At 41.1% G+C, this 26,587-nt stretch overlaps 1 protein-coding gene across 2 annotated transcripts in view; it reads right to left on the bottom strand.

The window, feature by feature from the left end:
- The window catches only part of LOC118313338 (dmX-like protein 1), a 44,723-nt gene extending 24,090 nt beyond the window's left edge, over nucleotides 1-20,633 (bottom strand). For both annotated transcript variants that reach the window (XM_035638691.2, XM_035638692.2), the window contains exons 1-26: nucleotides 20,257-20,633; nucleotides 18,711-18,951; nucleotides 17,042-17,167; nucleotides 14,774-14,851; nucleotides 14,245-14,323; nucleotides 13,949-14,093; nucleotides 13,596-13,662; nucleotides 13,158-13,342; nucleotides 12,476-12,680; nucleotides 10,336-10,513; nucleotides 9,627-9,803; nucleotides 9,213-9,454; nucleotides 7,508-8,204; nucleotides 7,065-7,186; nucleotides 6,622-6,711; nucleotides 6,140-6,242; nucleotides 5,903-6,022; nucleotides 5,187-5,405; nucleotides 3,743-4,944; nucleotides 3,252-3,510; nucleotides 2,589-2,722; nucleotides 2,226-2,412; nucleotides 1,972-2,082; nucleotides 1,637-1,806; nucleotides 912-1,009; nucleotides 640-805 (exon numbers count right to left, since the gene is read on the bottom strand). In XM_035638691.2, coding sequence (XP_035494584.2) covers nucleotides 640-805; nucleotides 912-1,009; nucleotides 1,637-1,806; nucleotides 1,972-2,082; nucleotides 2,226-2,412; nucleotides 2,589-2,722; nucleotides 3,252-3,510; nucleotides 3,743-4,944; nucleotides 5,187-5,405; nucleotides 5,903-6,022; nucleotides 6,140-6,242; nucleotides 6,622-6,711; nucleotides 7,065-7,186; nucleotides 7,508-8,204; nucleotides 9,213-9,454; nucleotides 9,627-9,803; nucleotides 10,336-10,513; nucleotides 12,476-12,680; nucleotides 13,158-13,342; nucleotides 13,596-13,662; nucleotides 13,949-14,093; nucleotides 14,245-14,323; nucleotides 14,774-14,851; nucleotides 17,042-17,167; nucleotides 18,711-18,797 — 5,247 coding nt within the window. In that variant the 5' untranslated portion in view covers nucleotides 18,798-18,951; nucleotides 20,257-20,633. The remainder of the gene's footprint in view (nucleotides 1-639; nucleotides 806-911; nucleotides 1,010-1,636; nucleotides 1,807-1,971; nucleotides 2,083-2,225; nucleotides 2,413-2,588; nucleotides 2,723-3,251; nucleotides 3,511-3,742; nucleotides 4,945-5,186; nucleotides 5,406-5,902; nucleotides 6,023-6,139; nucleotides 6,243-6,621; nucleotides 6,712-7,064; nucleotides 7,187-7,507; nucleotides 8,205-9,212; nucleotides 9,455-9,626; nucleotides 9,804-10,335; nucleotides 10,514-12,475; nucleotides 12,681-13,157; nucleotides 13,343-13,595; nucleotides 13,663-13,948; nucleotides 14,094-14,244; nucleotides 14,324-14,773; nucleotides 14,852-17,041; nucleotides 17,168-18,710; nucleotides 18,952-20,256) is intronic.
- Between the last annotated feature and the right edge of the window lie 5,954 nt (nucleotides 20,634-26,587).

Genomic DNA, 26,587 nt, shown 5'->3' with positions numbered 1-26,587 from the left:
AAAGTAAAGTAGTAGAGCATAATGATTCTCTGAAGTCCAAAAAAAAAAAAAAAGGAGAGAACCAAAAAAGTGTAAGTGGATATAGTTTGAGGTGTTTTCTTTACTCACAACTGGTTAGTTGTGAGGTGCATTTCAATGACACTACCTCCCGGCCAGAGAGACTAAACAAAGTCAATGATAGCCCATTGGCCGGGTGACGCTCATTTCCATAAAGTGCCTAGAGAAGCTCCAGTTACTCACGCTGTTGAAATAATGTGACTCGCTGTTTCAAGGATTTTTTAAACAGAAATAACCTTGATGAATAAAAGGTGAAGTAAAGAAGTTGACCAGTTGCTTTCCTTTTGATATGCGAGCAAAAAGATGGGAGGGCTGTGCGTTTTTCCTCGTGGCGTCTTAACACACCACAGGGAATGTTTTGAACTTCTTTAATAATAAAAATTATCCACACACTTTGGGAATGTGGATACTCTGCTATATCGAACACTGCGTTTCACTAGGAATTTCATAAAAGAAATTGAGAAGGACTCAACTTATACTGAAAGCAGGGTCCTTAAGGTAAAGCAGTCTGGAAAGTGAAAATTGCAGCAGAGGGAACATGGGCTTCTCGCAAACATCGTGTCATGTCTATTTTCCACTTGCCTCAACAGCATCCTTGAGGGAGCCGGCTAGAAGGAAGAATGCTGCGGCATGCTGGAACCGCTGCTTTCCCAACAGTGAAAAGGCATTTTTCAATGCTGCTTTTCTCCACCGGTCCTCACTGAAGTTGTTGCGGAAGAAGTCAGTCATTTTGGCATTCTTCTGAGACCTGGAGAGACGGATGTTATGGATTTCAAACAACAAAACTGCTGTCACAGGCCTTCAGTGATCTTACATTAGGGATAAATATGTTGCAGTATGTCACTTCTGCCTACCTGTACAATCCCCAGACCACTGCTTTCTTTTTTAGTGCGAGGTAAAATATAGCTGCATCTAGTGGGTCATTGCTTCTCTGAAAAGAAACCTTGGCAACCTGAAAAAATAGAGAGAAAAAATATTTACATTCAGCTCACATCACCTCAGTATAGAGTCTTATCCACAGAAGAAGTTGCAGCTTTATGGCTCATATTACGATTTAAATGCTGTATTTTATAGCAACCTCAAACAAATGTCACTTTCATAAACATGACAACACTTCATTTGTAAATGAAGCAATTGATATGAAGTAGGACTAGCACACTACATTATTTGGTGCAACTTATTTTTCAAGACAAAGAGGATAATCCTAATTAGAAATTGGTTCGATCTACATGTTGCTTAGTCTCAGAGCAACAGTCCAAACGATATTCTGTTCAATACTGAATAAGAAAAAGAAAAGAAGCAAATCTTCACAATACAGAAGCTTGAATAAGAAGATGCTCAGCATATTCACTTGAAAATTGACTGAAACCACATATCTAAATAGACAGATTAACAGATTAAATTTCTGTAGACTTTCAGTCGAACTTCAAATAAGCAGAAAAACATAAAAACATCCTCTTTTACTCTGACTTGCTACAGACTCCACATTAGAGTCTATATTTCAGCTAAACTAGCACTGGGTCACTGCTTACGATTTGAGCACAGACACCTAAATTGAACAAAAGACTAATGACCTCACCTTCTCAATGCACCTGCGTAGCTTGTTGGTGCTGCGCAGCCACCAGCCTACACCCATGGAGCGCAGTTCAGGCCAGTTGGGCTCTCCCTTCTGTAGGGCAGGGAGCATGTTCAACAGCTCCTCCTCAGCTTCAGAGTGGAAGGCCCAGGCATAATGACACGTTGACAGGCCTGTGGACAGAAGAAAAGGACATGTGGAAAATGGGGAATGTTTTACATTTCATAGGGAGACCATTCACACTACATTAGACAAAACCCAACAACAGCAACTCGTGTGAATGGCAAACTCCAGACTGAAATGGACCCAATAACCCCCCCCCCCCTCCATCCCACTACCTTGCCGTAGCAGCTGCGCTCGATGTGCTGGAGGCAGGGAGGTAGAGAGGAAGGTATGCAATCTGACGGCCAGCAAGAACTTCAGACCACACTCATCCAGTGTCTCTCCACCTGATAAATGAACGACAAACAGCTTAGTGAGAAGTTTTAGAAATGTATTACACTTTGTTGTGGAATGGAAAATGTATTTACTGCATTTCTATCCATTTTAAGAACCTCCATTTTATGTTTGTTTTTTTATTTCCCTGAAGTACCTTTGCTTTTGCCCTGGCTGCCCTTGAGGTCTGTGCTTGTGGTGGCGATGGTGTCGGCCAATGCCATGAGAGACATCTGCTCCATGCGAGTTAATCCTGGCAAACTGGAGTGAAGGAGATGGCTGGACAGCACCTGGGCGTGTTCTGCACCAAAGTATGTGGGACTGTACTGGGACAGGTCAATAACCTACAGAAGGGGAACAACAAATGTCTAATTTGTAAGACAATACATAATAGAGAAGCAGGAAATTAGATCAAACGGAGGAGGGCACACAACCTTTTGACATCTGATGAATTTGCCGACCAACCCATTTTTTTTTTAATAAATTCTCTTTAACCAGGCACCAGTCAACAGAAACTGACCTTGTTTCCCGTTTCCTCTTGATTGTTGTCCAGAGGATCCAGATCCACTATGCTGGATGTATGAAAGAGCTCGTCATAAGCATCTGTGTGAGTGGATCCATGCCGACTATCTCCACTCACACTGCCTACTGTATCTGTAAGGGGGCACAAGGCAGAGCTAAATTGCACAAGACATAAAAGACTTAAAAGCATATTTGGAGAACATATTTGATGATTGTCAAACTTGACATACTGAGTTTAGTCTGTAAAGGTCACAAAGCATTTTCTATTAGAAGAATTCATAGGTCCTCAAATTTCTGGGGGAACAACACCTGTGCATTTAAATTGATTTGAACGAATTGTGCATCATTGGAACTTTGTTAAAACTTGACTTTTGGAAATCATCCCTAGTTACCACTGTGCTAGAGATTTATTTAAAGTCCAATATTTTTTTGTACATTATGGACATTATGGAATTAAATTATTCATCAATTTTATTCTTGTCATTTAAGTTCATATTTACTGAACATGGTTGTTTTTTTCTAACTGAAATAAAGTCTGCTATTATCTTATGCATTATTAGGTCCCGAGCCCAAACTGAAAGGCTGGCATAGGCCCTATTGGTATTGGAGGAATTATTATTATTTCATACTATGATTCTAAAACCACATGTTGTATACCAACCAGGATTTGGTGATGTATCCTCATCAGCTGCCAGGAGGGCATACAGTGGCAGGGGAGGGATGGAGCTTATCTCTGTGTAGTCAGGGGTGGAGTTCTCTGCTATGTCAAATATCTTCGGATCCCTCGCTGTGCTGCCTCCAGCGCCGATGGTTCGAGAGCGCACTCGTCTCTCTGGGATGGTGGTACTGTCTTTGAGTGGCACAATTTCTCCAGCGATGCATTTTACGAGGTGAGAAAGGATGGCTTTGGCACGGTGAACCTTAAGATAAGCAAATGATGTTACACAAATGACATGAGAGCAACCACAACAAATGGAAACTTTCTGATAAATTTCATTCTTTTAAAATGTACTTTTCTGATGTACGATTAAATTATATTAAATAAAAAAACTGACCTGTCATGTCAACTGGACAAAGTCCTTAAATAAAGACAAAAATACCCCAAAGAAAATATAGAATATACCATATGCAAGTACAGACTCTTTAACATACCTTCCCGAGATCCATGAGCTCCAGTAACTGTACAGGATGGTATTGGGGAAGAGTGGGAAAGAGCTGGTGAGCTGCTTCAAAAAGCCCAGAATCTTCCAGCTCCACAGGCAGGTCATAAGCCGTTCTCTTCCCGCTGAGTTTCTGTGCAAGACTCATCATCGACCTTGTCAAAGTCTTTTTGGGAGGGGCTAGCAAAGACGCTGGAGCCCCAGCACTGAGTCCCTCCTCCTGGCTCTGTCTGACAGCTGAGATTATGGAGGAGACACTGCTGCTGATGTCAGTGTCTTGGGCAATGACAGCACTGGGTCTGGGTGGTGTTGGGGGCTGCCACTGGGAGTAGACGTGCATCTCACAGTCCATCCCTACTACCAAGATGCCATCTCGTACCCAGGAGAGGGAGACCGGGATTGGTAACGAGCCTTCAACAGAGGAGACCAGATCAACTGATCGAAGCAGAACTAGGCGAGACAAGCTCTGTTCTCTAGTGGCATCGGACGACAGGCCCAGTTCTGGAGGCTTCCCTGAGAGACGGCCGTACATATAGATTTTTGTTCCAATGCCGACTGTCAGAACATGTGACCCATCTTCCTGGGACACCCAGTCCAAATGAACGAGGCTCTTACTAGTGGAACCAAGACAGTTCTCATTAGGTAAAGTAGTACCAGAATTAGAAGTGGGATCTGTGCCGTCCAGGACTATGGTCTGCTCTGGAATCCACTGTGAACCGCCAGTGGACTCACACTGGAAAATGTCAATGTGGACCAGGGGTTCGCTGATGTTCGCCAGGTTGGGGCTTGGAGAAAGATTTGTGTTGCGCTGTACAGTCCGGGTTGGGGTCAGGTTGGTGTTATAGGGGGAGGATGCCAGGGTGGGAGGAGAAGTCAACAGTCCATGAGAGTCCAGATGAGTTGCTGAGTTCAGAGGTGTATTTGGCGTCTGTCTGTAAGCAACCGCAATCCGTCCGGTGTGACAGCAGCTGACCTCTACGGGGCGACCTGGTACGCTTACGGAGCTGCTGCTGGGAAACCTCTCCTCCACCAGGAGTGGCCACTCCTCCCACTGGTACAACAAAGTGTCCGTACTGGAGGACCCTGTCGCCACAACGTTACACCTCCAGAAGCGCACTTTTCCATCAGAACAGGAAGTAGCAAGGAGATAAGGCACACGGCCAGCTGGTAGAGAACATGAAGCACTCAGGTGACCTAGGAGAAGAGTTAGTTATAAAAATATTAGGCAAGGAAGATTTCTTCTCAATTTAAATATCTTTTCAGACTTTAATTTTATTTCAGTGTCCTGATATTTTGCTTCCTGGCTCACTGTCACGTGGTCATGTCATGTCTTACACACATGAACTAAACAGAGCTCTGCTTATGCTCCACGGTGTGCTTGACATCTCACCACCCTCATCATTTGTATGCCAGTGTTTGCCCTCATTGTCGCTCACCTGCTGAGGGTGTAACACTGATGGCTTCCACCCCTTCTGGAAGAGCCATCTCTTGGCTGTATAGTCTGTGTGTTTCGAGGCTGAGGCGACAAGCACTCTGAAGACTGGAAGTGCAGGTTCGTGTCTTCTGAGTTACTGGAGATGTGAATGTGTCAAAGTCAAACTGAGAGCTGTTCATAGGAGACGCTCTGGTGGCATCCTTGTCTGTCTTGGTCTCCTCTTTGAGGACACAAACAGGAATACGGAAATATAGTTTAGACAAGGTGAAGAAATTATTTCTAATCAAAACCTTCCGATGTTATCTATCTATATATATTACTTTGTGACAGACACAGAATTAGGGTCATTATTTATTATTCAATCTATTGTCTGGTTGATGTTCTGTCATACCAGTAAATTCATTTCAGAGAATATTTTCAAAATAATGCCCACAACTTTATACATTGGAAATGAACAGTTAATATTTCTACATGGTCCACAAACGATGACAAAATTTCAGACCTTAAAGTTATTGCTCACTAGCAGACATCATAACTTTGTCAAAAAGGCTTCAAGTTCCTTGTGACTTCCTAGTAAAATTGTCCTTTAAGCTTCATCTATTTGGTTAGGTATAAAACGAGACGATGGATAAAAAAAGGGCTTTTCCTGAAGCAATTGTGAATCAAAATATGTCCGACATCCAGTGAAATCTTCAGTCTTTTATTCAAAGTACCCACCCGTGGTGATGGGCCGAGCAGCGAGATGGAGATGCCACATGTGGAGGAGTGAGCGACCTGTTGGGGTTAATTCAACCACCACCAGGAAAAAACGTGCCGAGAAGGTCGGCTCCCCTGAGGCTGCAGAGAAACACAAACAGATACATTATTAATGACAATTGAAGGTGGGGAATATTAGACTTTAAAAATATATTCATTTTAAGCGATGAGTTAGAAAGAAAAAAAGAGTATCAATACCAGCCCAAGGAGAATCAGCAGTGTCCTGTGTGCTCTCTGTTCTTTCACTGCCAAGGATCAGATCCTCTTCAAAAACATGCAGGAGCTGGGTCTCCTTCCCTTGCTGTAGAAAACAACAGTTGTAGACACTGAACAAAATGCTTTACTTGCTGGGGGGCAAATGTGCAGCAACACTTGCACAAACACAACTTGTGTCAATGCTACACAAACATGCATACGAGTTGCCAGAGGGGAAGAGAGAAGGTTTGCTCTGCACGCTTATTTGACCTTCCACAGAGACTCAGAAATCTACTGCAGAACATTTCATATACAAATGCTCCAGATTTCAACTATGACTAATAAAGATATTTCACTTATAGTTTTTTTTGTATTGTTTTGTTTCTGTTAATATCTGTATCATCAAGGACTTTTAACCTCTTAAATACAACGTCCTTAAAAGAAAGAACAAGATTAATTTCAAGATTTGTTTCATTTATACTTACAAAGTCAGTAATGGCATCCAGTTCTATAATACATCCTGGTTTTGCTGTGGATTGCTGACTGATCATGTTGAACACCTCCCCAACATATTTCTGAAGTGAAAAGACATAAAAAAAATTCAAATTAGTATTACATAACATAATTAATAAATTACCAAATGCATTTTTAAATCCTAAAATACAGTTTATATGCAATTTTAAAAAAAGAATATTCCAAAAATGACAAATGAAAATTGAAAATGTTTTTGCTGGATTCAACTCTGCTGTATTGCGTTAGGGGTTGCCATTCCATTGCCATGCCATTCATCCCATGCTCACATTATTTAATTGTGCTACTATCTAATTTTTCTGCCAAGTCATCCAAGGCTGAAACTAATTAAGTGGCCAAACTGCAAATTGACCCTCACTAAATTACAATGGTGACTGCACCTTGTCGGAGGACTTACTGATATCTCAGGGTTGGAGAGCTCACTCAGGAGTTTCTTAGCTTCTATAACGGCCTGATACAGCCGGAGTGAGTGGCCGTCACTTGCCACGAAGCAGGCGCTGGGGGAGTTACAGTACACACCTGGAGAGGGAAAGAAAGAAACAATGAAAGAAAGAAAAACGGTTTCACCTATCATGCTTGTTTTTCAAAGCAAACATAAAATCTCAAGACAAAAATATACAGAATATGCAGTAAATTTAACAAACAGGCTTTATTAGTGGGATGATTGAACTGATGTAGCTTCAACAAGAATTGTTTACTTATATAGAAGAGAGTATATATCTATGGTGAATTGAAATGCCAAAGCCAGTCTTATTTGGTCAAAGTTAGATACTTAATTTCCTTTATATTACTGAACCAAAATAACTGTTTGGTAAACAAAAAAGAAGAACATGTTCTCACCTAAACAGCTGCTGGGAATGAGGGTGGGCAACCAGGCTACATTAGCAAATGCTGATGCATGGAGAGAATTGATCCTTGCGAGCTCGGAGACCCCGCCTGACAAAGACAGCGGGCCAACGGGATCCACTCTCCACAAAATCAGCTCACTGTAGATTGCATTAGGATCCTGAGAAACCACACCTAAGGACACCCGGCTGGCCCTTGACCCACGGGGCACAGATGTTGAAACCTCTGGAGGAGCCAGAATGCTGTCTACATCCGGCGTCCTCAAGGCATTGTGGTGTGAGGTGGTGAGGAGGAGAGGGAGTAATGAGTGACAGGCCAGGTCATTGAGGTGGAAGCGGTGGCCACAGTACCGTGACTTGTGAGAAACACTGAGCACAGTGGAGAAAGAAGAGTCCTCTGCGAAACTGACTGCCCACTGGTTCAGGGAACCATCGGCATGTTTGGAGATCATTAGGACGTTTGGGGTGAAAATGCTTAGTCGAAGACTATTGCTGGCCGTAGCTTTTCCTTGGTCCCTGTAGCTTATTAAAGCAGATTTAGTTTGTGGCAATGAGCTCCCAGGCGGCCGTTGTCGGCCATGTTGGATAGCCAGATCCACGTTCTTGTTGCAGGCGTACATAACAACGCTGTGGCTCAGGGAGATTGCGTCGCCTGCAGGGAATGCCACGGGGATACGAGACACAAACGACACCTGCAAGAGAAAGAGGGACATGAGGGCAAAGAAGTAATCAAAACTTTCAGTGTGAGTAAATGAGAGAAGATAAGAAGGACCCAAGACAATAAATTCTATTTTATGTTAAATGAAGCATCTATTATGAAACAGCAAAAGCTCCCATGTGAATGTGGTACCGACACAGATGGCCCTTAAGATCATGAACCCATTATACATAAAGGGTTAGCTCAAGACAAAAGGCTGAAATTCTTCTATTCTTCTTTCTGAAGCCAAGTGACAACTGATTTTCTGAAATAAACTGAGTCAAGAGATAATGATGGAGAGTATTTTTTTTATTTGCCCCCTCAAATTTGTAAAAAAAAGGAATAATACTTGAGCTAACAATAATACTAGGATCCTGTCTATTTTATCTAATCTCAGCCTCAATCAACCTGAATATCAATGAAACTTGGGATTCTTTTCGCTGCCTTGCCTGACTGACTAACTGCCATGTCAAGAGATTCTCATTATTTCACTGCTAATAAAAATGCAGCAAGGGACTTTTAAATTTGATATGAAATCGCACATAATTGGATTTTAATTGTCTGAACGGCTGGTTGAGAAGCTATTAAAATATGAGAAGGACCATCACGACTGTCAAAATGATTAATAACCTGACTGAGATGATAAATTAATGCCTTCCCCAAGAAGCACTTCTCCAAAATGTGAACACAAACAAGTCAATGGAAAGAGTGAACAGAGGAAAGTCCACTTAGTTTAAAATGCTGATTAAATTATTAAGTGAAAATATAATTAACATTTGCTTTACTAGTTTCCCACCATAGTACTACTGTGTCTGCATTTCTTTATCTATCTTTGAAGTGGGACCATACAAATACGGAAAACAGAGTGTTTATATTTTTCAATGAGGTATAAGGTGAGTGATTATGCTCGTTAAAAAAAGATCAACATATATTAATTGGCTAATAAATAAAGAGTTATTCTTTTATCAAATATAAATATAGACCACAGCAATAGTGAATGTACCTGAGCTTGTCTGAACATTCCTGGCTGGTATTCGTCTAACCAGTCCACATTCCAGACTAACAGAGAGCCGTCCATGGGGTGAATACTGAACAACATGTCTGCCCCTTTATTCCACTCCTCTAACAGCACGTCCACCTGGTGCTCCACTGCTGCCAGAGGAAGCCCCGTGCCCTCAGGTCTTTGGGGGTCCTTTGGTCTGCTACCATTATCCTCTTCCTCAAAGTTATCCTCATCTTCAGGCTCTGGAAGAGAATGCAAATCACAGTGCCCAAATGTAAAAATTCTGAAAATCCGTATGGAAGACGAGGCAGAATGCAACATGAAATGTAGACTGGACAGCTTAAGTCTAGTTATGGCAGTTTTGTTCCAGCCTCAGATAAAGTGTTACGGCTTGATCCAAATATTTTTCTGTACCTTCATGGGAGCATTCGTTTTGTTGCTCCAGGTTGCCTCGGACCTGCTGCAGGAAGACTTCCATAGCTAAAGTGAAATGAAGCTCCTTGTTGTTGAGCCAGTGGACGGTGAAAGGACCTCCAGGTTCCTCGTCGTCCGCTGCACTCAGAGACGAGATTGAGGGCAGCAGAGGAATGTCTGCGATGAATATGTGATGAATTAACATTAGAGCGTTTAGACAAAGAAGGTGAAGAGTAACAAGAAATTTACATTACATTAGAAGGGGGGCAAGCTGGACAAACAGACGTCTGTTGGAGCAAATACACTTTCATGAATATAAGTATGGTTTGAATTATGCTAAGACCGTAATTCAAGCATACAAATAAAACCCTACAGGACTTCAAGGCTGAAAGAGATTATGCCCTGATTCAGGTCAAATTAAGCCACCCCGCAAAAACAGAGAGGAACAAAATGAAAATGCCTTCCATTTGCTTTGAGAAGCTTTCACTGAGGGAAAAACGCAAACTTGGATGTTAAACAACCTCAGGCAATGTATAAAACTTACGGCAATTTTTTTGCCAAAAGAAGTAGCGAGGTGAAGCCCTCTGACCAACTGCTGATTTTATTCAAGCAAAACTGACTCCATGCTGCCTCTATGGTTTAAAAATAACTGATAAGTTGCTATACCGAAGGGGTCTTAACAATCAAAAACTTGATTGTTGAGTCTAACCTGTGGCTGGGTTGATGCTGGCAGCAATGTGGAAGTGGCAGAGAGCATTGGCGTGGGGTATGTTGCCGCTGCTCTTCCTGTGGTTGAAGTGTCGGCTCTGGTGGTGGGACAGGCACCCAGTCAGGGAGGGCTGGGGCACATCCTGGTAGGACGAGTGCCATGATTCTTGAAAATTCAACTGTGGGGGAAAACAGTGATGATTAAAACTAGATCATTAACAATGTGTTTTACTGGGTTGACAGGCTGCCTTGGGTTTGTCAAAAGCTTAGCTTACCAAAGTATGTACAAATAATAGAGACAAATCTTAAATAACCTGAAAAGCAGGTGTTTTATAGGGTGGGGTAGGGAACTATGACTATAATTCCCCGTTACTCATTTCGAACTGACCGAGGAATGCAGGTTGAACCTGCTTTTGGTTATTGTGAGAGAATCAACTTGTGCCTCCTATAAAGGATTTCACTCCCAGCCCAGACTGAGCTACTCCCCTTTGGTGAACAGGTCCTCGGGACAGGAATTTAATTCGATGTTACTGATGTTTCAACCACATTTATGCTCACAACCTGATTTGTCTTAAAGACAGAAACGTAGCTCTGAGGGAAACAGGCAGCAGGAAACAGTGGCAGATAGAGAGATGTCTTTAAAAGGGAACCAAAATGAATACTGAATCTCAATTAGGTTACGTAATTTGTTTTTTTTGTCATTTTACAGTAATGTGAAGAGATATATGTTCTAGACACAAATGTTTATATATATATATCCAAGTAGAAAAATTATATTGTACTGGATTGTAGAGCTTTCTCAGTATTGTCCATCCCTGTAGTTAGGGAGAATTACCTCAGACTACAGCCTGGATCATCCAGCACAGTCTGTGACTTCTAATGAATAATTCCACACAGCTACTCTTATAGACTTTCCTCAAGGCAAAGCAGACACATTTGCATACCTATTTTCCTGTAATCTTGTGCGCCCTGGGCTCCGTTAGGTGCCAGCCAGACCCATTTAAACATGGACATTTAAATGTTCATATTAAAATGGATTTCGGTTTTGTGTTTGGGGCCTACAGTAGCCAGACAGTCGGCAATAGACCTAGGTCAAAGAGGACACTACCCCAGCGCTAGCAGCAGCAAAATGAAACAGAAAAACAACCGTCAAAGTTACAATGTTTATGTGTTGTAGAGATTAAGGAAAGGAGGCCAATATTATTCCTGGATTCTCGTCTTAAGCCCTCTACAAAGCTCAAAAAGCATCTTCACGTCTGATAGCCAATTAATTTTCCCTTTTAACTCCACTAAGCCTCAGTTTTATTTCCATCTCCTTTCCCATTCTCCCTTTGCTCTTTTTCTCTCTCATCTCTGCTGTTCCCTAATGACATACATCAGCAGTGATGAAAATACAGTAGTCTGGCTTCTATTTCAAGGTAATTTGTGCAACTCCTTTCTCACTAAAAAGAAAATTAAGGCATTCCTTTCTGCATTTTGCAGCCAAAATAGAGCATATTCTCAATATGATACAACTTAACACAACTTAACAAACTTTTGATTCTGACAGAAACAAGTTGTGTTGGCCCGAGAAAGCACTCGTTTGACCCAAAAAGTACTTTAAGATGACAGGGCTTAAACTTTCTTAAGCTGTATGTTTTACTGTCAAATACGTTAAACAATATCTAAGTAGGATGTATCCTGAACATGCATTTATATCTGCAAACTGATATATTGTACACCACATATGAATTAATACACATACATACAGTGCGTAATACATGTCAGTTAATACATACATTAACAGTATATATCTTTATGTTCAATATCATGATGTGATTTGGTTTCTTATTATTGAGCTCCTGCTCTTTTATTGGATAAATTAATTTAGTTATTATCATTTTAAATTCGATAAACACAAAGTTGGCAGTTGTTTTTACACCTTGGTAAAACTAAATGAAAACAACATGGTTAAAATTCTTTTAGAGAAGTGTTGACAGCACATCTATTAGTGCTGTTATAATCATATCTTATTTTTCCCACTTAAAGCTATAACAGCAGATTGACATTAAAACATTTAGTGCAGGACTGTCAAATTTCACGACAATCGTTTTAGATAGTTGTACCAAATAAATTGCAAAAACTATTTTTGTTTTTCTTACTTCCGCTACTGCATTTCCTTGTGTTTTCCCGTTGCAGGTATGTTTTCTAGTAGGACCAGAAGAGTTGGGTGTGCCACTGTGCTGGCCAGAAGCATGGTTGTTGTGGAAACCCGACAGGAGGCTGTCCCCCGGCAACAGCGTCTCAGCCCAGAGCCGACACACGCTGTCCTTACAGCAGGTGAGCAGAACATTACACACTGCACCTCTTTTAGGAGAGAGGAGGGAAAAGGGAAGGGGAAAAAAGACAAACGGTTTAGGCAGAAGTCCGCTGGGGGCCAGTAAGTTTTGTGAGCTATTATGTTAACCATCTAATGATGAAGCTAATAGGACTAGTCAACAGCAGACCAAAGGAAATACTTTGCATCTTTATCAGATGACAGCAAATTTGTGGAACCTTGAGATAAAGTTGTATGCAAGCAATTTTATGTCTCACTTTATATTATTTCACCCTCTTAGAGATATAGAAGGCGAAAATAGATGTTTGAATGGATGTTTTTTAAGGAATAATCCTACGTCATTTTTGTGCAATACTCCATAAGCCATGATCAAATCCTGGAAGGTAACTTGTGCTTTTCTTACTGTTGGTGGTGTCAGCTAAAGTCAAAATGAGCCAGTTGAGAAAATGAATCAATCATGGCCGCAAAGAGGAAGCTACGAAATGTTTCTTTAAGACTGTCCATACCGTGGCATGTACGTGCTGGTCTTCCTCCAAGAGAAACCCGTAACGGAACGGGGATGGGCCAGGTAGACAAAGGAGAAGGCCAGCTCTCCCTGGATACTGACACTGGGTTCTGGAGGAGTGAAGAGTCTGGAAACACCTAACTTCCACTTACTGGTGCTGTACCAGACCTTTACTAGGCAATCATCCTATAGAAGAACAACAACAATGCGTATAATTGTTTTCATGTTGTAGGTTGTGCTATTTCAAGTTAACACCATTAGGTCGTAGGTCTAAACTTAAAAAAAAGACACCAAGTAAAGTTTCAGTTACTTTACAATTACACCAGAGTTTATAGGGTGTGGCCTTGTCATTGTAAATGAACAATGCTAGCACGACTTGCACAGGCTAGTTTGCATCAAAATCTATACACGTTTAGGAACTCCTGGTAAAACCACTTACCTGTCCAGCAGTAGCAAAGAAATCCCCATCAGGTGAGAACTTCATTAAACTGACTGGGGAGGCTGTCCTTAGTGGGGGGAAATAAAATTACTACATTTTACTACATAAGTCTTTATTTTCAGATATAAATATCTAGTGATGTCGACTGTTTGGGACAGAATAAAACAATGCCCAATGGTATATGTACATTCAAAAGCAGATGTACCAGTACTGATATAAGTTGGCTTTAACATTGCTCATTTAGTATATAACTAAAAACAATGTTCAAAATTTTGTTTTAAAAACAGTTCTTCTAAAATAGGTTCCTTCCTTCACAAAAAAAACTATCTTTAAAAGTTTCCTTCAGTTCTTACTTGCTCTGCCAGATGCATCTCCAGGCACAATGAGAGTCTCTCATGGTCATTTCTGACTGCTTTCCCCTTTCTTCAGCTTCATATTTTACTCCATCAACATGAGACCACAACTGGAGGCAACTAGAGCCTGTCAAGAGAGTGCTGCCTAGACACACAAAAACGGGGGGGAAGGGATGTGAAGTCATATGCTTCAGAGAAATGTATATGCTGGATTCACCAGTACCAATTCAACACTTTTTTTGAGGGCACAAATTTTAGTTTGTGTAGCAGTAACCGAGAAATGCATATAACAGTACCTGTGGGGTGCCAGGCTAGGTTCCGTACCATAGAATGTAATACAAACTGACCAGTCTTCTGCCATTGACAGTTCAACTTCTGCAGAGAAAGAATAAACACAACAAAAAATAAGAGAAGAAAGATTTTCTTTTCTCTCTTCTATCACTAATTACAACTGCATAACTGTGTCTTCCAGTGATGCTGCCTTCATGTGAGCCACATGTGATCAGGCCACATGCACAGCACCCACAAAAGCAGGGAACTTCTGCAGTGAAAGAGGTACTGGACTGTGTTTTGTACAGTATATGTAATATGGTTTCAGGAAGAGGGATAAATAGCAAACATGACAATGACTTGAAACAATATGCTAGTAAGAATGGGTATTTCAAATCTTTCCTGGTGACTTTCTATAAGATTAGAGGCAAAAATATTCTGATGTTTTTGAAATTGTCAGAGAGCGTCATCTGAAAGAAAAAAGTCTTGTATTTCAGGGTAATGTGACTGCATGCATGACCACACTGTAATTGGAATAGGATATAGGCTACTCACAGTCAAAGATGGATCTTTTAGATCTGGGTTCTGAACAGGCTCAAAGACGCACACAATGCTTCCATAGGAAGCTGCAATCTGTTAGCAGAGGAAAGAAAAAGGAGTAAAACATCATCACACATATATTTTAATTCCATTTCGAAATGGAGTATATGGAGTGTATATATATATTTTTTTTTACATTTGTTGTTTATATTTGGACATAAGGTTAAAAACAACAACAACATCCTTGTTTTTGACAATTCAGACAGTGAAAAATGAGAGTGGAACCTTATTCAAGATCCTAATGGAGCAACCAAATATAATCTATAGACTATTCTATAAACCATGACATCTGTCAACAATAAACAAGCACAGTCCCTTGACAACAAGCCCTCAAAAAAAAGCCACCTTGCGCATATAACAACCCAGTGTTGAGTCAACATTGTCTGGCCGACTGTATGCACATGCATAGGTTAGGGCCATGTACTCAAGTGCTTACTATGGGAGCCACGGTCACAATGTTGAACAGAGTGAATGGATGACATTTCTATGTCAATGAACACAAATAACAAGATTAACAAGGTTAATCAAACGTTCCATGGCAGTGGGTCATTAATGCTTACAAAATGCATCTGAAGGAGAATTTACATTTTGAGCGGTTGGCCCTCAACAATGCTGTGCAAACTAATAGCATTGCAAATATGACAGTGTGGAGAGTGGAGAAGGGGCAAGCATGCAAACTGAGCATGTTTTTACAGATGCTACACCATGCTGGAGGCATGTGAGGTTAGTTCTGGCCCAACTGAATTGGATTAAACATCACATGAGGAGAGTGGTGAAGGATTGGGTGTACACTCGTCAGACTCTACAAGGTTACCACAGAGTTCTGAATGACAGTAGTTAACTGCTCTATACTCCAAGTGTTTGCCAAGAAATGGTACAATAGTTCTATGTACAGTGTACAACCCTGCAGAGACTCAAAATTGCCTTTTGCCGCTTTGCATGCTAGATTAAGATCCAGACTTCCCCAACAACCCAAACCTGCCGGGGTTGGGACTGAGAGAAAAGTATCTCACCTTGTCAACTAGAGGTGTTTTTTTTTCCTTTCACATCTGATTTTTAAACTTATACACTTAAAAGTTTGACAGTTTGAATCATAATCATGAAAAAATGAATTCCAAACTCAAACCTGTGCTGAACCCAAACATGTTCTGCGATTCTTCTTTCTTGCTTTTAAAACTAGGTCAACACCTGTAATAAATTCCTTTATAAAGTCTACCATAAGTCCTGCCCAAGTAATAAAACAAATCCTGTTTCAGTTCTGCATTTTTAATAAAACTATTAAAACTAATGAAACACATCAATCTATTCCTGCAGCAGAATATAATCGTACAAACAAGACAGCATGTCGTTGTCTCTGTCCCACAGAAGGAATCGAAAACTAGACATTTTTCACTTGGCAATACATTTTCACATATCATTTTCCCTCCAGAAATCTGTTTCAGATGCAAATTACAAACATATCACAACAGATCTTTTCTTCATTAAAGGGAATATCTGCCAATGTTCCCGTGTACGACTACATGTTTTACTGGGCTATTTTTCTCATCAACTCAGTTGGAGTTGATGATTAGAAGCTCAAGTTCATTACAAAGCCTCTGATGTTGCTTATAATTGCTTTTCCTGAAAACATAAGCTCACAACACTAAAAAAGAGGCCAACAGAGCTTGTGCCTCACATAACAGTTAATCTTCAACAAAAGTAAAAGAGGACAGAGTCCTGTGCGTTTACCGAGTGTACAGGAAACGGGATAGGATTCATATGATCGTTCAAACAACCTAATTGTGTAGACATTAGAAAAACCAACGACTAAGTGAAAGGACATGTGCACCATACCCTCTATTTTCATGTTCAAAAATAAACCAGACCCAAATTGAAGAAGAAAAGGTTAAATCCGGAAAGGATATGGTGCAGTTTATTAATCAAATCCTGTCCCACTGTCTGCAGCAAATCCTTTATCTTGTATTGAAACCATTGTACAATATTGACCTTCAATTACAATGAGGTGAAGAATAAAAAAATGCAACTGAATATATTTTCAGTTGAATTATTTTAACATTTGGTTACTGAGACACCATGAATATGTCCCAATTATTCTTTACAAAATAAACATTTATTCAAACTGTAATAATGTCTGTTCTAAGCTAAACTGTATGGTATGTCAGGAACACATACCAGATCAACTTGAGGACCAAATAAGAAAGAGTACCACTCCCTTACTCTTACCTGTCCACCCTGCACTGAGCAGTCGACACAGCCGACCTGAATGTTGCCGTGTTTGGCTCCTGGGATGATCTGCAGTCGCTCAAAGTCACTGCCCAAGATGACTACATCGCAACCTGACGCATAGGCCTACATCAAAGAGACAAAGAGAAGGCAAGAAGGGGAGAGAGAGATGAAGATGACACAGAGATCCATCCAGAGAAAATAGCATGAAGGGTCACTTGAACTGCACTTGTCTTTTGCCACCATATGGCAGCTCTGGAGCAAAAGCATATAATGCATTATACACTATTTCTGTGGCTCTTTGAAGAATATCTTCACATGAGCTGTGATTCACTGTGACTGTGACTCTTATGCATGAGGACAGAAGGACAGAAATAGTTCTCCTATTGATCCACGCTCTGAATAGCAAGGGAGTAGTTTCTCCTCAAGCCCTTCAAGATCACAGGGTGCAAAAGTCTGAGGTACTGCCTTTGAATTTTACAGATATGGAACAAAGTCTTATACTACTAACAAAGACCTTCCTGCAGAAGTGGTTTTGCACCATTATGCATTTGAATTATAAAGTTACCATGACTATCGAATAACATTTTAAATTAATTTAACATTAGTTCTCATAAATGAGGCACAAAATTGTTAGCTGGTAGGAACTTAAAAAATATAATGTCACCAAGTGTGTCAATATTTATTGAAACTGTTGATTCAAACAAATTTTTTGGGTTTTTTTGTTTCATGCAGTCTCTGAGAAAAAAATTAAATAATAATGTATGTGTACCATGAAAAATCAATTAGAGGTACATTTCCTTGCATTCAGCAAAAATAAGTAAATTCTAACCCTTGGCTTCTACGAGGCTGTTAAAAGGTAATAGGACAAAACTTTTGGCCGGGGCCAACACATTACTTTTGTACTATGATATTGGCTGCATCAAAATTTGGGTTTAGAAAAGCGCTCTACAAAGAAAATAAATAAAGATTATTATCCAGCTCTGCACACTGTTGATGATAGTGTGTGCTCCTCAACAATCTAATTGTTGCTATATTTCTGCTCCTTTTATATTTTAATGATTTGATTTTTTTGATTTGTTTTGGTTGAAAAGTTACTTCTCACAGAAAAGTCTCATGTTGCCATGGCCTTCTGGGACACTTGTATAGAAAAGCAACTTTGCTTTTTATTGCCATTAGTGATATACTTTTCCTAGTATGACACATCAAAATGTCTGCTTACGTCCTTAAACTCCTCCTAACCAGAGCAACATGGCTCTTGACAGGATTGTCATGATGGCTGCTATTTTTATGACATGCGACTGCTTTTAGTTTTAGGAAGCAAAACAGTATGTTTTGAGTGCAGGGTCACACGTGATAAATAGATGTATGATTGCACATGTGCTAAACTGTTTCTTGAAATACAGTAGACCACTACTCCAAATGATGGAGGCCTAAAAAATATTCCAAATATTGAGTCCAATTACTATTAGCCAGGTACTAAACAGAATCACCACCTCAACTTAGTTCTCAGTCTACGGAGTAACACCGCCATTAGTTGAGCCTTTTTAGCATCTGTGTGCTTTTTCCATACTGTACTTCTGCTCTGCTTACTAGATTTACATGTCATAGGAAGAAAATGTCATAAATGTCTGGGAAGGAAATATTTCCATAGACCGAAATATCTTACCGTGAATGGCACATTGTTGACGCTTCCTACAGAGAAACAATTGTCCCCAGGGTTGACGGCCCCTGTGAGGACCTGATGGAGATTCATGACCTCTCTTTATAGACCCCTTGTGCTCCTTCCTTCTTCTGTCGTCTCTCACAACACCCTCCCACGCCAGGAGAGATGCATGGGAAACCATAGAGAGGATTTGCTCATCGTTGTCTGTTGCCTGTTATTTCACTTAAGTGACTCTACAGATAAGCTGTTAGGAAAAGAGGAGGAGATAAAAACACAGACGTAAACAGACAATGCTTCCGTTCAGTGAGAGCACCAAGCCTGAAACCTTATTGACTCCCGGCTATTGCCTGCAAATTGATTCAACACTCGGCTCTGGGTTAAACACTGGAGATGATGTCTGAACGGTTTCTGTTGCACCAAATTGTGCATACAGGGCGCCAAACATCAAACCCTTTTCCCCCAGAAATTAGTCTGACAATTGGACCTTGGCGTGAAAAGCTCATTCGATCCTGGTTGGCCCATCTCTTCATTTAAAATGCATGCCGTTTAATGCATCAGCCCTTTTAGAGGTTATCATTGAGAGAGGTTGTTTTTTTTAAACTGCAAAATAAATGCATCAGCTTGATTACAATGACATAAACTGCAATCACAGCAAGAGTGGGCAGACACTAGGAGTAAATGTGGGGGGGGGGAGACCATGGACAAGTCAAGTGATGGTGAAGCAGCTGAAGCTGTATAATTATGCATAAATAAAAGTGAATATGACATTTTTTTTAAAGGGGGCAACTTTATGGATATCATAGCAAGAGAAAAAATAAATCGAGGTAAGTCATTAACGTCTTCTTTTAATGAATTCTGGACGTGTTTGAAACTATAAAGACACGTCAAATGTATAATAATATGTCTGGCGGGTCAACCAGGATGCAGCCTTACACTTTACTACAACACTGCAAGTCCTATTAATCCACATTGTGCTGTGTCAACTTATCGTTCAGTCACTGTCCACTCAACGTTGCTGCAGAATGTGCAGCAGACGCGTGCAGGGGTCAACTCAGGGTCACGTGTCAACAAACTCTCTCTCTCTCTCTCTCTCTCTCTCTCTCAATCTATATCACTTTCTGAGCGCAAGGTGGCCTTCTGTCGATGTACAATAGAGACTCGGTTATGACACGGTAGTTCGTGACATCACACGAGGAAAGCGAGCTCGTGAATGCCAGAGCAATAACACAACAAGTTTATTTGTCTAACTGTGAAGGGGGGGCGTTTATCTTTGCTGGGCCGTGGCGACTCACGTGACACCGGTTCACACGCCGCCGCATTAACGATGCAGTTGACACACCACACTGGACGACAGTTTAGATGGTTTGACGACCTTGTTGATTTTGAAGGGAGACACTTCCGACACATGACCCGTTTTCGCGTCGTCGCCCCATGACGCTAACTTTAGCTGTCAACTCAAGCTAGTCCGTGTGCAGCCTGTAAAAGACACGCCGAATACACCCAGCGGCGCGAGGGGGGGGTGAAAAAAAACGACGAGTTAGCCACTCACCTCGCGGTGCCACTTTGAAACACGTCCCGCAGGCGCGATGTCAACAGTTCCCCCTCGTCGGCGGCTCCTGTTGACGGCCGTTGGACGCCCCGACCGCGGTCACCTCGGTTAGCTGGCGTTAGCTCGGGCTAGCTTGCGAGGCTCTCCTTCAGCGGGCTGCTGAGCTACACCGCTAGCTGTGTCGGCTTCACGTATGGCACATTGTTCAGTGCCCGGCGGTCTCCGACTGTCAAGTACGAGTGTGTGTGTGTGTGTGTGTGTTGAATAAACGCCAACCCGCGAAGAGGGAGCGCACCTCTGCCCCAGAGGCTAGAGGAGAAGATGCTTCCAAAGAGGAAGCTTCTGCTGGTGTTGAAGATGTGTCATGATGATTACTCGCAATGCATTGTGGTCCCTGTAGTTCCGCCAGGGGCAGCAGAGCGGCGGTTGCCTCCACTTGACCTTTTTTGGGTGATTCTGACTGTGTGATCGCGATGATTTTCACTTGTGCATCCAATTATATTATTTTACTATCTATTACATATACTACATTGCAGCTGCCGTTGTTGTTTATTGTAATGTAACCCTTACCGTAGGGTTTTGTTAACCTTTATTTAACCACCGAGGTGAAAAACCTGCTTTTCGTTAGAGACCAGGCAGACAAATCAAACAGTTCTCAGAAGCAGGAAACAATACATGAGGCAACATTAGCTAACATGAGCTAAAAACAGAGACAATTACGAAATGAATCATTTGCTGCATTGAATTAACACTTGGATACCAATTTAACCTAAGATTTTGATGAACTATGTTGAAATAAGGTTGCAAAGATTTTCGAGTAAAGTTGATCTAGAATTTATAAACAAAAATATACCAATGACTCAAATTATACAGAAAGAAATACAACTCTGGAGTACAGGGCAATGCAATTAGTTAATGATTTATAGTGGAATGTAAAGTTAATCTAACTGTTGGCAGTTTGCATACGTACAGGATCGTGGTTGTTCCAGCTAACAGTGAACGTCTCGCCAGGTGTGGCTCTGTTGAACGTTTTACACTATGGATGAGGATGTTACTCAACTGACCCGCCTTGCGCAAACAAATGTTTAAAATGTCAAAATGCAAAGAAAGATTGCTGTGAAAAAGGTCCCAAAGATGTTGAAAATAGCAATTTAATTCAACAACTTTGCAACAATCACTTAACCCATCCACTGGTGTCAAATTCAGATCTGTGCAGATACATAAACTGACCTGCATAAACTACGCCTGTTGCCATACCCAACAATTATGTCATCATGTAACTGACACACACGTGTGTCCACCTCTGCCGTGATGTACATTTTTTTTGGGTGTAAGATTGAACCCAACTTTTAATTGATGTTAAATTATGATCCAGCATTTTCAGATGTAAATTGAATTTAAAGTCACCTTTCATTCCCAATTCTTGTCCGAGACTAAGGACAGAGGTGAGGTGAAAGGTGTTTCAAAGCCTCGCACTAAGCCTAAATAACCACAGGGTGTCACTGTTCCTCAACACACAGGGTTCCATTTTACTTTGACCAGTCAAAATATTTGTCTCCCAGAGTATTCCTGAACATATTCCCCTTTTTCATATGAGCATGAGCAAAAGAACTGGAGAAATTTCTGATTGTTTATTTTTCGTCTATATTTTCATTTCAGAAACACTGAGACATACATGTAGAGTTAAATAACAGGTAGACATTTTGAGGTGTTCTAAGACCACAAGATTATTTTAGCCCGCAGTAATTTCTACTTGCATTGTATTTCCACACATTTTGCTCCATTGTAATTGAAGTGAATGAGGATTTGGAGGCTTCAAACTCAACAAAAGCGTGTTGAGATAAATGGGACAGACACGCTCTATGAATAATGAAATGGGCTGACATGTTAGTGGCATCAGGGAAGGATGGCAACATTTATTGTCATGGCAGTTGGATGGGGGTGATGACGAAAGTGTTGACATCTCAGTCAGGAAGTAGGTCACAGTGTTATTAAGATGTAGCTTCATAATTCAACTGTGCTAAATATTACATTGCTTGTCAGTAATGACATTACCTCTATCACTGTCAGTTATACATACCTGACTGGTAGTAAAGCATTGTAATAATTTTCTTACACACACACACACACACACACACCATCCATCCATCCTGGTGTAGCCATGTCACCCTATTTCGTTTTACCGTCTCAGTTTTGTCCCAGAACTTGAGCAACATTCCCATAAAAAATAAAAATGATATTTCTTTCTTTCATAGTGGGAAATTTAGTCTATGGAGTATAAAAGATATTGCTGTTCAGTGAGATTCTGAATTTTCTGAGCTCTTGCAGAAGTGCCTAGTTCTTTGTATGCAGCACCGTCTTTTATCAGGCACCTAAAAAGAAAAAAACAACAGCAACACTGATTTTTCTCTAGCCCTTTTGAAACAGAAAATTACTTGGAAAAAGTTTAGTTAGGTTAAGAAATAGTGCTGTGCTACAAAATGGTATAGATTGCAACCGAATGAAAATATTATCTGGTATAAAGAGATTTCAGTTACAGTGCACATCATGGAGTCTCAGCCTATATTGCTTCAGTGGCAGGAGCAGAGAGACACTATATTTGCCAGAGTATGATGGTTGTTCTGGGTTAAATATATTTTATTTCCTCAAGTAGTTTTATTATGATTACTATTTTTTTCCCCAATGCAACATTCTTATCCCCTCAATTTATTTATACCATATTTCTTTCCTCACTCCTCATTTTGTGTATTGTGTATTGCATCTGTTCTTGCATTTCTTTCCGCCGTGATCTTCCTGAAGTAACTTACATCTCGTATTTATGAGCTTCTTCATTCCTGATGCGTTGATTTGTAGTTTGGTGTAGCAAACAACATAAATAATGAAAATAGAAAAAGGAGATTTTCTACATTCTTTTTTATATGGTACGCATGAGACACAAGAGGGCAGTATTGAAACATTAAAAATAAAAATTGTGGTGGCAGAGCTGTCCTAAATGTCAAGTCGCTGCAGTTAAACCTCACCTTTTCAACTCTCACTTGGCTGCTGTTTAATCCTATGTGAAATAGGCACCACATTGTTAATGCAAAAATACGCTAAAAACACTCAAAACCACTGGCCGGCTCAGTTTTAACACTCGCACTTAATGTATTTTCTAACTACAACATAAATCTGGATCATCAAGTTCGGACCTCGCTGCAGATAACACGAACCCAGGCCCCAGCTGCTGTGGAAGGTTGAATCAAACCTTTCCTAATGCGTAATCCATGAGTTTTTATTTTTCCCCTTGAAATGTGAGTTGGCCCCTTTGAAGTGCTTTGTGGTATCTTTATACTGTGGTTTTGACGAGTAATAATGTTGATGTCTTGTATGAGCTGTAATTACTGGATCTGGAGGTAGGAGGGCAATGCCAACATGGGCTTGAAGTTTCCGTGTGGCCGCGCTTTGATGTTTCATGGGCGGGGGGTTGGGGGTTGGGGGGGGGGGGGGGGGGGCAACGCGAGGCAGTTTTTCCACAGGAGAAAATACCCACATGTCGCTGAACTTTGTCTGACAGACAGGGACATTAGATGCTGACCCCAATGGAGTATAATGGCAAATAAAACAACTGTTCTTTTGAAGAGATAGCCAATTAGCATTTGGCTTTAGTAATCACAAAATGATGAATCGTCTCGTCGCGCGGTAATTATGTGTACCCTTTAAACTCTCATCATCTGATAAGCTTCCATTTTTTTCATTGCATGTTAAACTGCACCGAGATGGATAATGGTCTGTGTTGGCACTCAGTAAATCAAACCAGCTGCTCTGCACTGCATGCTAATGTTGTTTTTGTTGGTGCCATCTCTGGCAGACTCTGTTTTTTTGCGATCCGCCAGCTCTTCCTCCTCTGTGCCGTAACTTCAACACTGTCCTTCATTTGTGCGTAATGCACTGACCTGAGTGAAAGTGTCCTTGGCTTTGGATGTTGTTGAGTCAAATAGAGGTGTGTGTGTGTGTGTGTGTAGTGTTTGGCCGTCAGCATGTGTTAAGGCCTGCGTACATCATGTGCTTGTGTCCATCTGCGCGCGTGCATGCGAACATGTGTGCGTCACTGCGTGGCGTGTCTTATGAGTGTATTCTCGGTGCACTTGTGTTGCTCTCGAGCACAGCCTCATCCTGCAGGGGTGACTGTGAAGCGATGGGTCCAGACATCACCGTCGGAGGAAGACGGGGTTAGCAGGCAGGCGGCAGGATATCCCATCACATTAGGACTTCTGCTGCGCCCACTTCCTGCATCTCTTCCCAGCAACCAGATCCAGGAGAGGTCAGGAGGGGTCAAACAGGCTCCTCCCTCTGTCATTATTCTTCCATCACCTGCCGTCCTCTCTGTGCTGACAACAGAACTTTCTTTTCTCTCTCTTTACCCCTTACTCTTGACACCAGCTTCAACTCTTTATGGCCATCACCCCTTTTCTTTTTCTTCTTGTCTGACGCTGCCTTTCATGATTTTCACTCCCCCCCCTCTCCATCTGTTGCCCAGTCGTCTTTCCTTTCTTGTCTCTTTTTGCTCTTTTGATAGCCCTGCATCACTGTTGATTTCCCTCTGTCATTTTCTCTCCCAGATATAGAGAACTCGGGGGTCCCTCTCTTTGAGACCCGTTGTCAAGTCTGCAGTTGATCTCTGGACTGCAACAGCGATGCACACGTGATGCTTTCAAAGACACTCAGGAGATTGAACCAAATTCTTTCAGAGGAGGATCTCCGGTGAGTTTTTAGCAAAAGAGAAGAGGTCTAGCTGTGTAATGTCAGCGAGAGAGCACAGTCTAATGTGTGTCAAAAATACAGCTGAAATCTGGGGCAAGTGGTAATGCAATATGGATGTTATATCAATATGAATATTTCATGATACACAACAATGTACTCTAGTAGAATAATGGTTGAGTACGGGTATTACCTAAACTGAGCAGCAGAGGTGATAATTTGATGTCTTTATATTCTGTGTCATGCCAGTTTAAAGTGAAATCTGTCAGCCATCTTGCCAAAACATGATGGCTGCATAATACAGAGCAAACTTTATTCATTGAATTCACTTTTAAAGAGAATTTTAACATTTCATCACAATGGTTCAATATTTTAGAACACGCTCCATCTGTAAGCCCGACACAGCAAACTGGAAATTATTGATTTGTATCTTACAAATTCACAAAGTTGCACACATGGAGTCTTTATGCTGTAGATCTCCCCTTGTTTTTCTCACCAAGATGCTCAGTCGTTGGGATTTGAGATATATTTTCCTAGATGTGTTTTCAATTTCTCTGACCTCAGGTCTCCCTTTCAACAGATTCTTTGGCATCATTCTTTGTCTGGCTGCCTCCTCCTGTCTGAGGAAATGCGGAGTGAACTTGCTTAATGAGGAAACAAGAATATTTTTACATGATTTAAACAGAGATCACAGAGCAGACGTCCAAGAACGCATCTCTCCAACCACACACGTCTGATGACAAATCAGATACAGTGGAGAGACACTGTAAATGAAAAACACTTAAGAATGTATTCAGCCTCCAGGCATAAATAACTATACTAGGATATAAATAAAACAATGTCCACACTCAGTGCATGTCAAAAAGGTTCATAGTTGGAGAGCAACTTTTTTCATTTCCTTTACAATGCAGACCATATCGATCCATCCATCGATCCATTGATTCGCTATACCGCTTACATTTTGAGGGGCGCGAGGGGGCTGGAGGCAGTCCCAGCTGACAAGGGCGAGGGGCAGTGTATACCACAGGTCGCCAGTACATCACAGAGCCATGTCTATATCCAGTTCACGTAAATGATTCACAATACAGGTGCATACTGTGTTGCTAAACACAGTTCCCATCTCAAAACATGAATCACGTTTGAACTAGACCCTCTGTACATTCTACGACATCAAATTATCCCTCGGTAGTAAAATGTGCAATCCAGCGTTCGGTGGATGTGGTAGATTGTTGAGTTATGGCTGTTGAATATACCTGTAATGTTTCTGGTTAGGTCATTATCTATCCATGATATCTGGTGATTATCCATGTCTGATTTATGCCGCCTCTGCCAACCCTCACCCACAGTGACCTACATTCACTTTCATCTCACCCATCAATCATTCAGCGTTTCAAAGCCAAGGTTTGTCTGTGGGGGAACGTAGGGGGCTTGATCATATTGACATCAATTCTCCAATGACAGAGTAAAAAAAAGTGCCCAATATTATGCATCCAAATGGGTTTCCATTGTGCCGCTGTGGATAAAACAGAATACAATCTACAATACATCAAGAGACAATAAACGAGAAGCAGATTGTTTTGACACTCCTCTTCAA

Source organism: Scophthalmus maximus, chromosome 19, assembly GCF_022379125.1.
Source record: "Scophthalmus maximus strain ysfricsl-2021 chromosome 19, ASM2237912v1, whole genome shotgun sequence".
Taxonomy (NCBI): domain Eukaryota; kingdom Metazoa; phylum Chordata; class Actinopteri; order Pleuronectiformes; family Scophthalmidae; genus Scophthalmus; species Scophthalmus maximus.
Note: the sequence above shows the minus strand (reverse complement) of the source record. Positions and strands in the feature narration are given on the sequence as shown.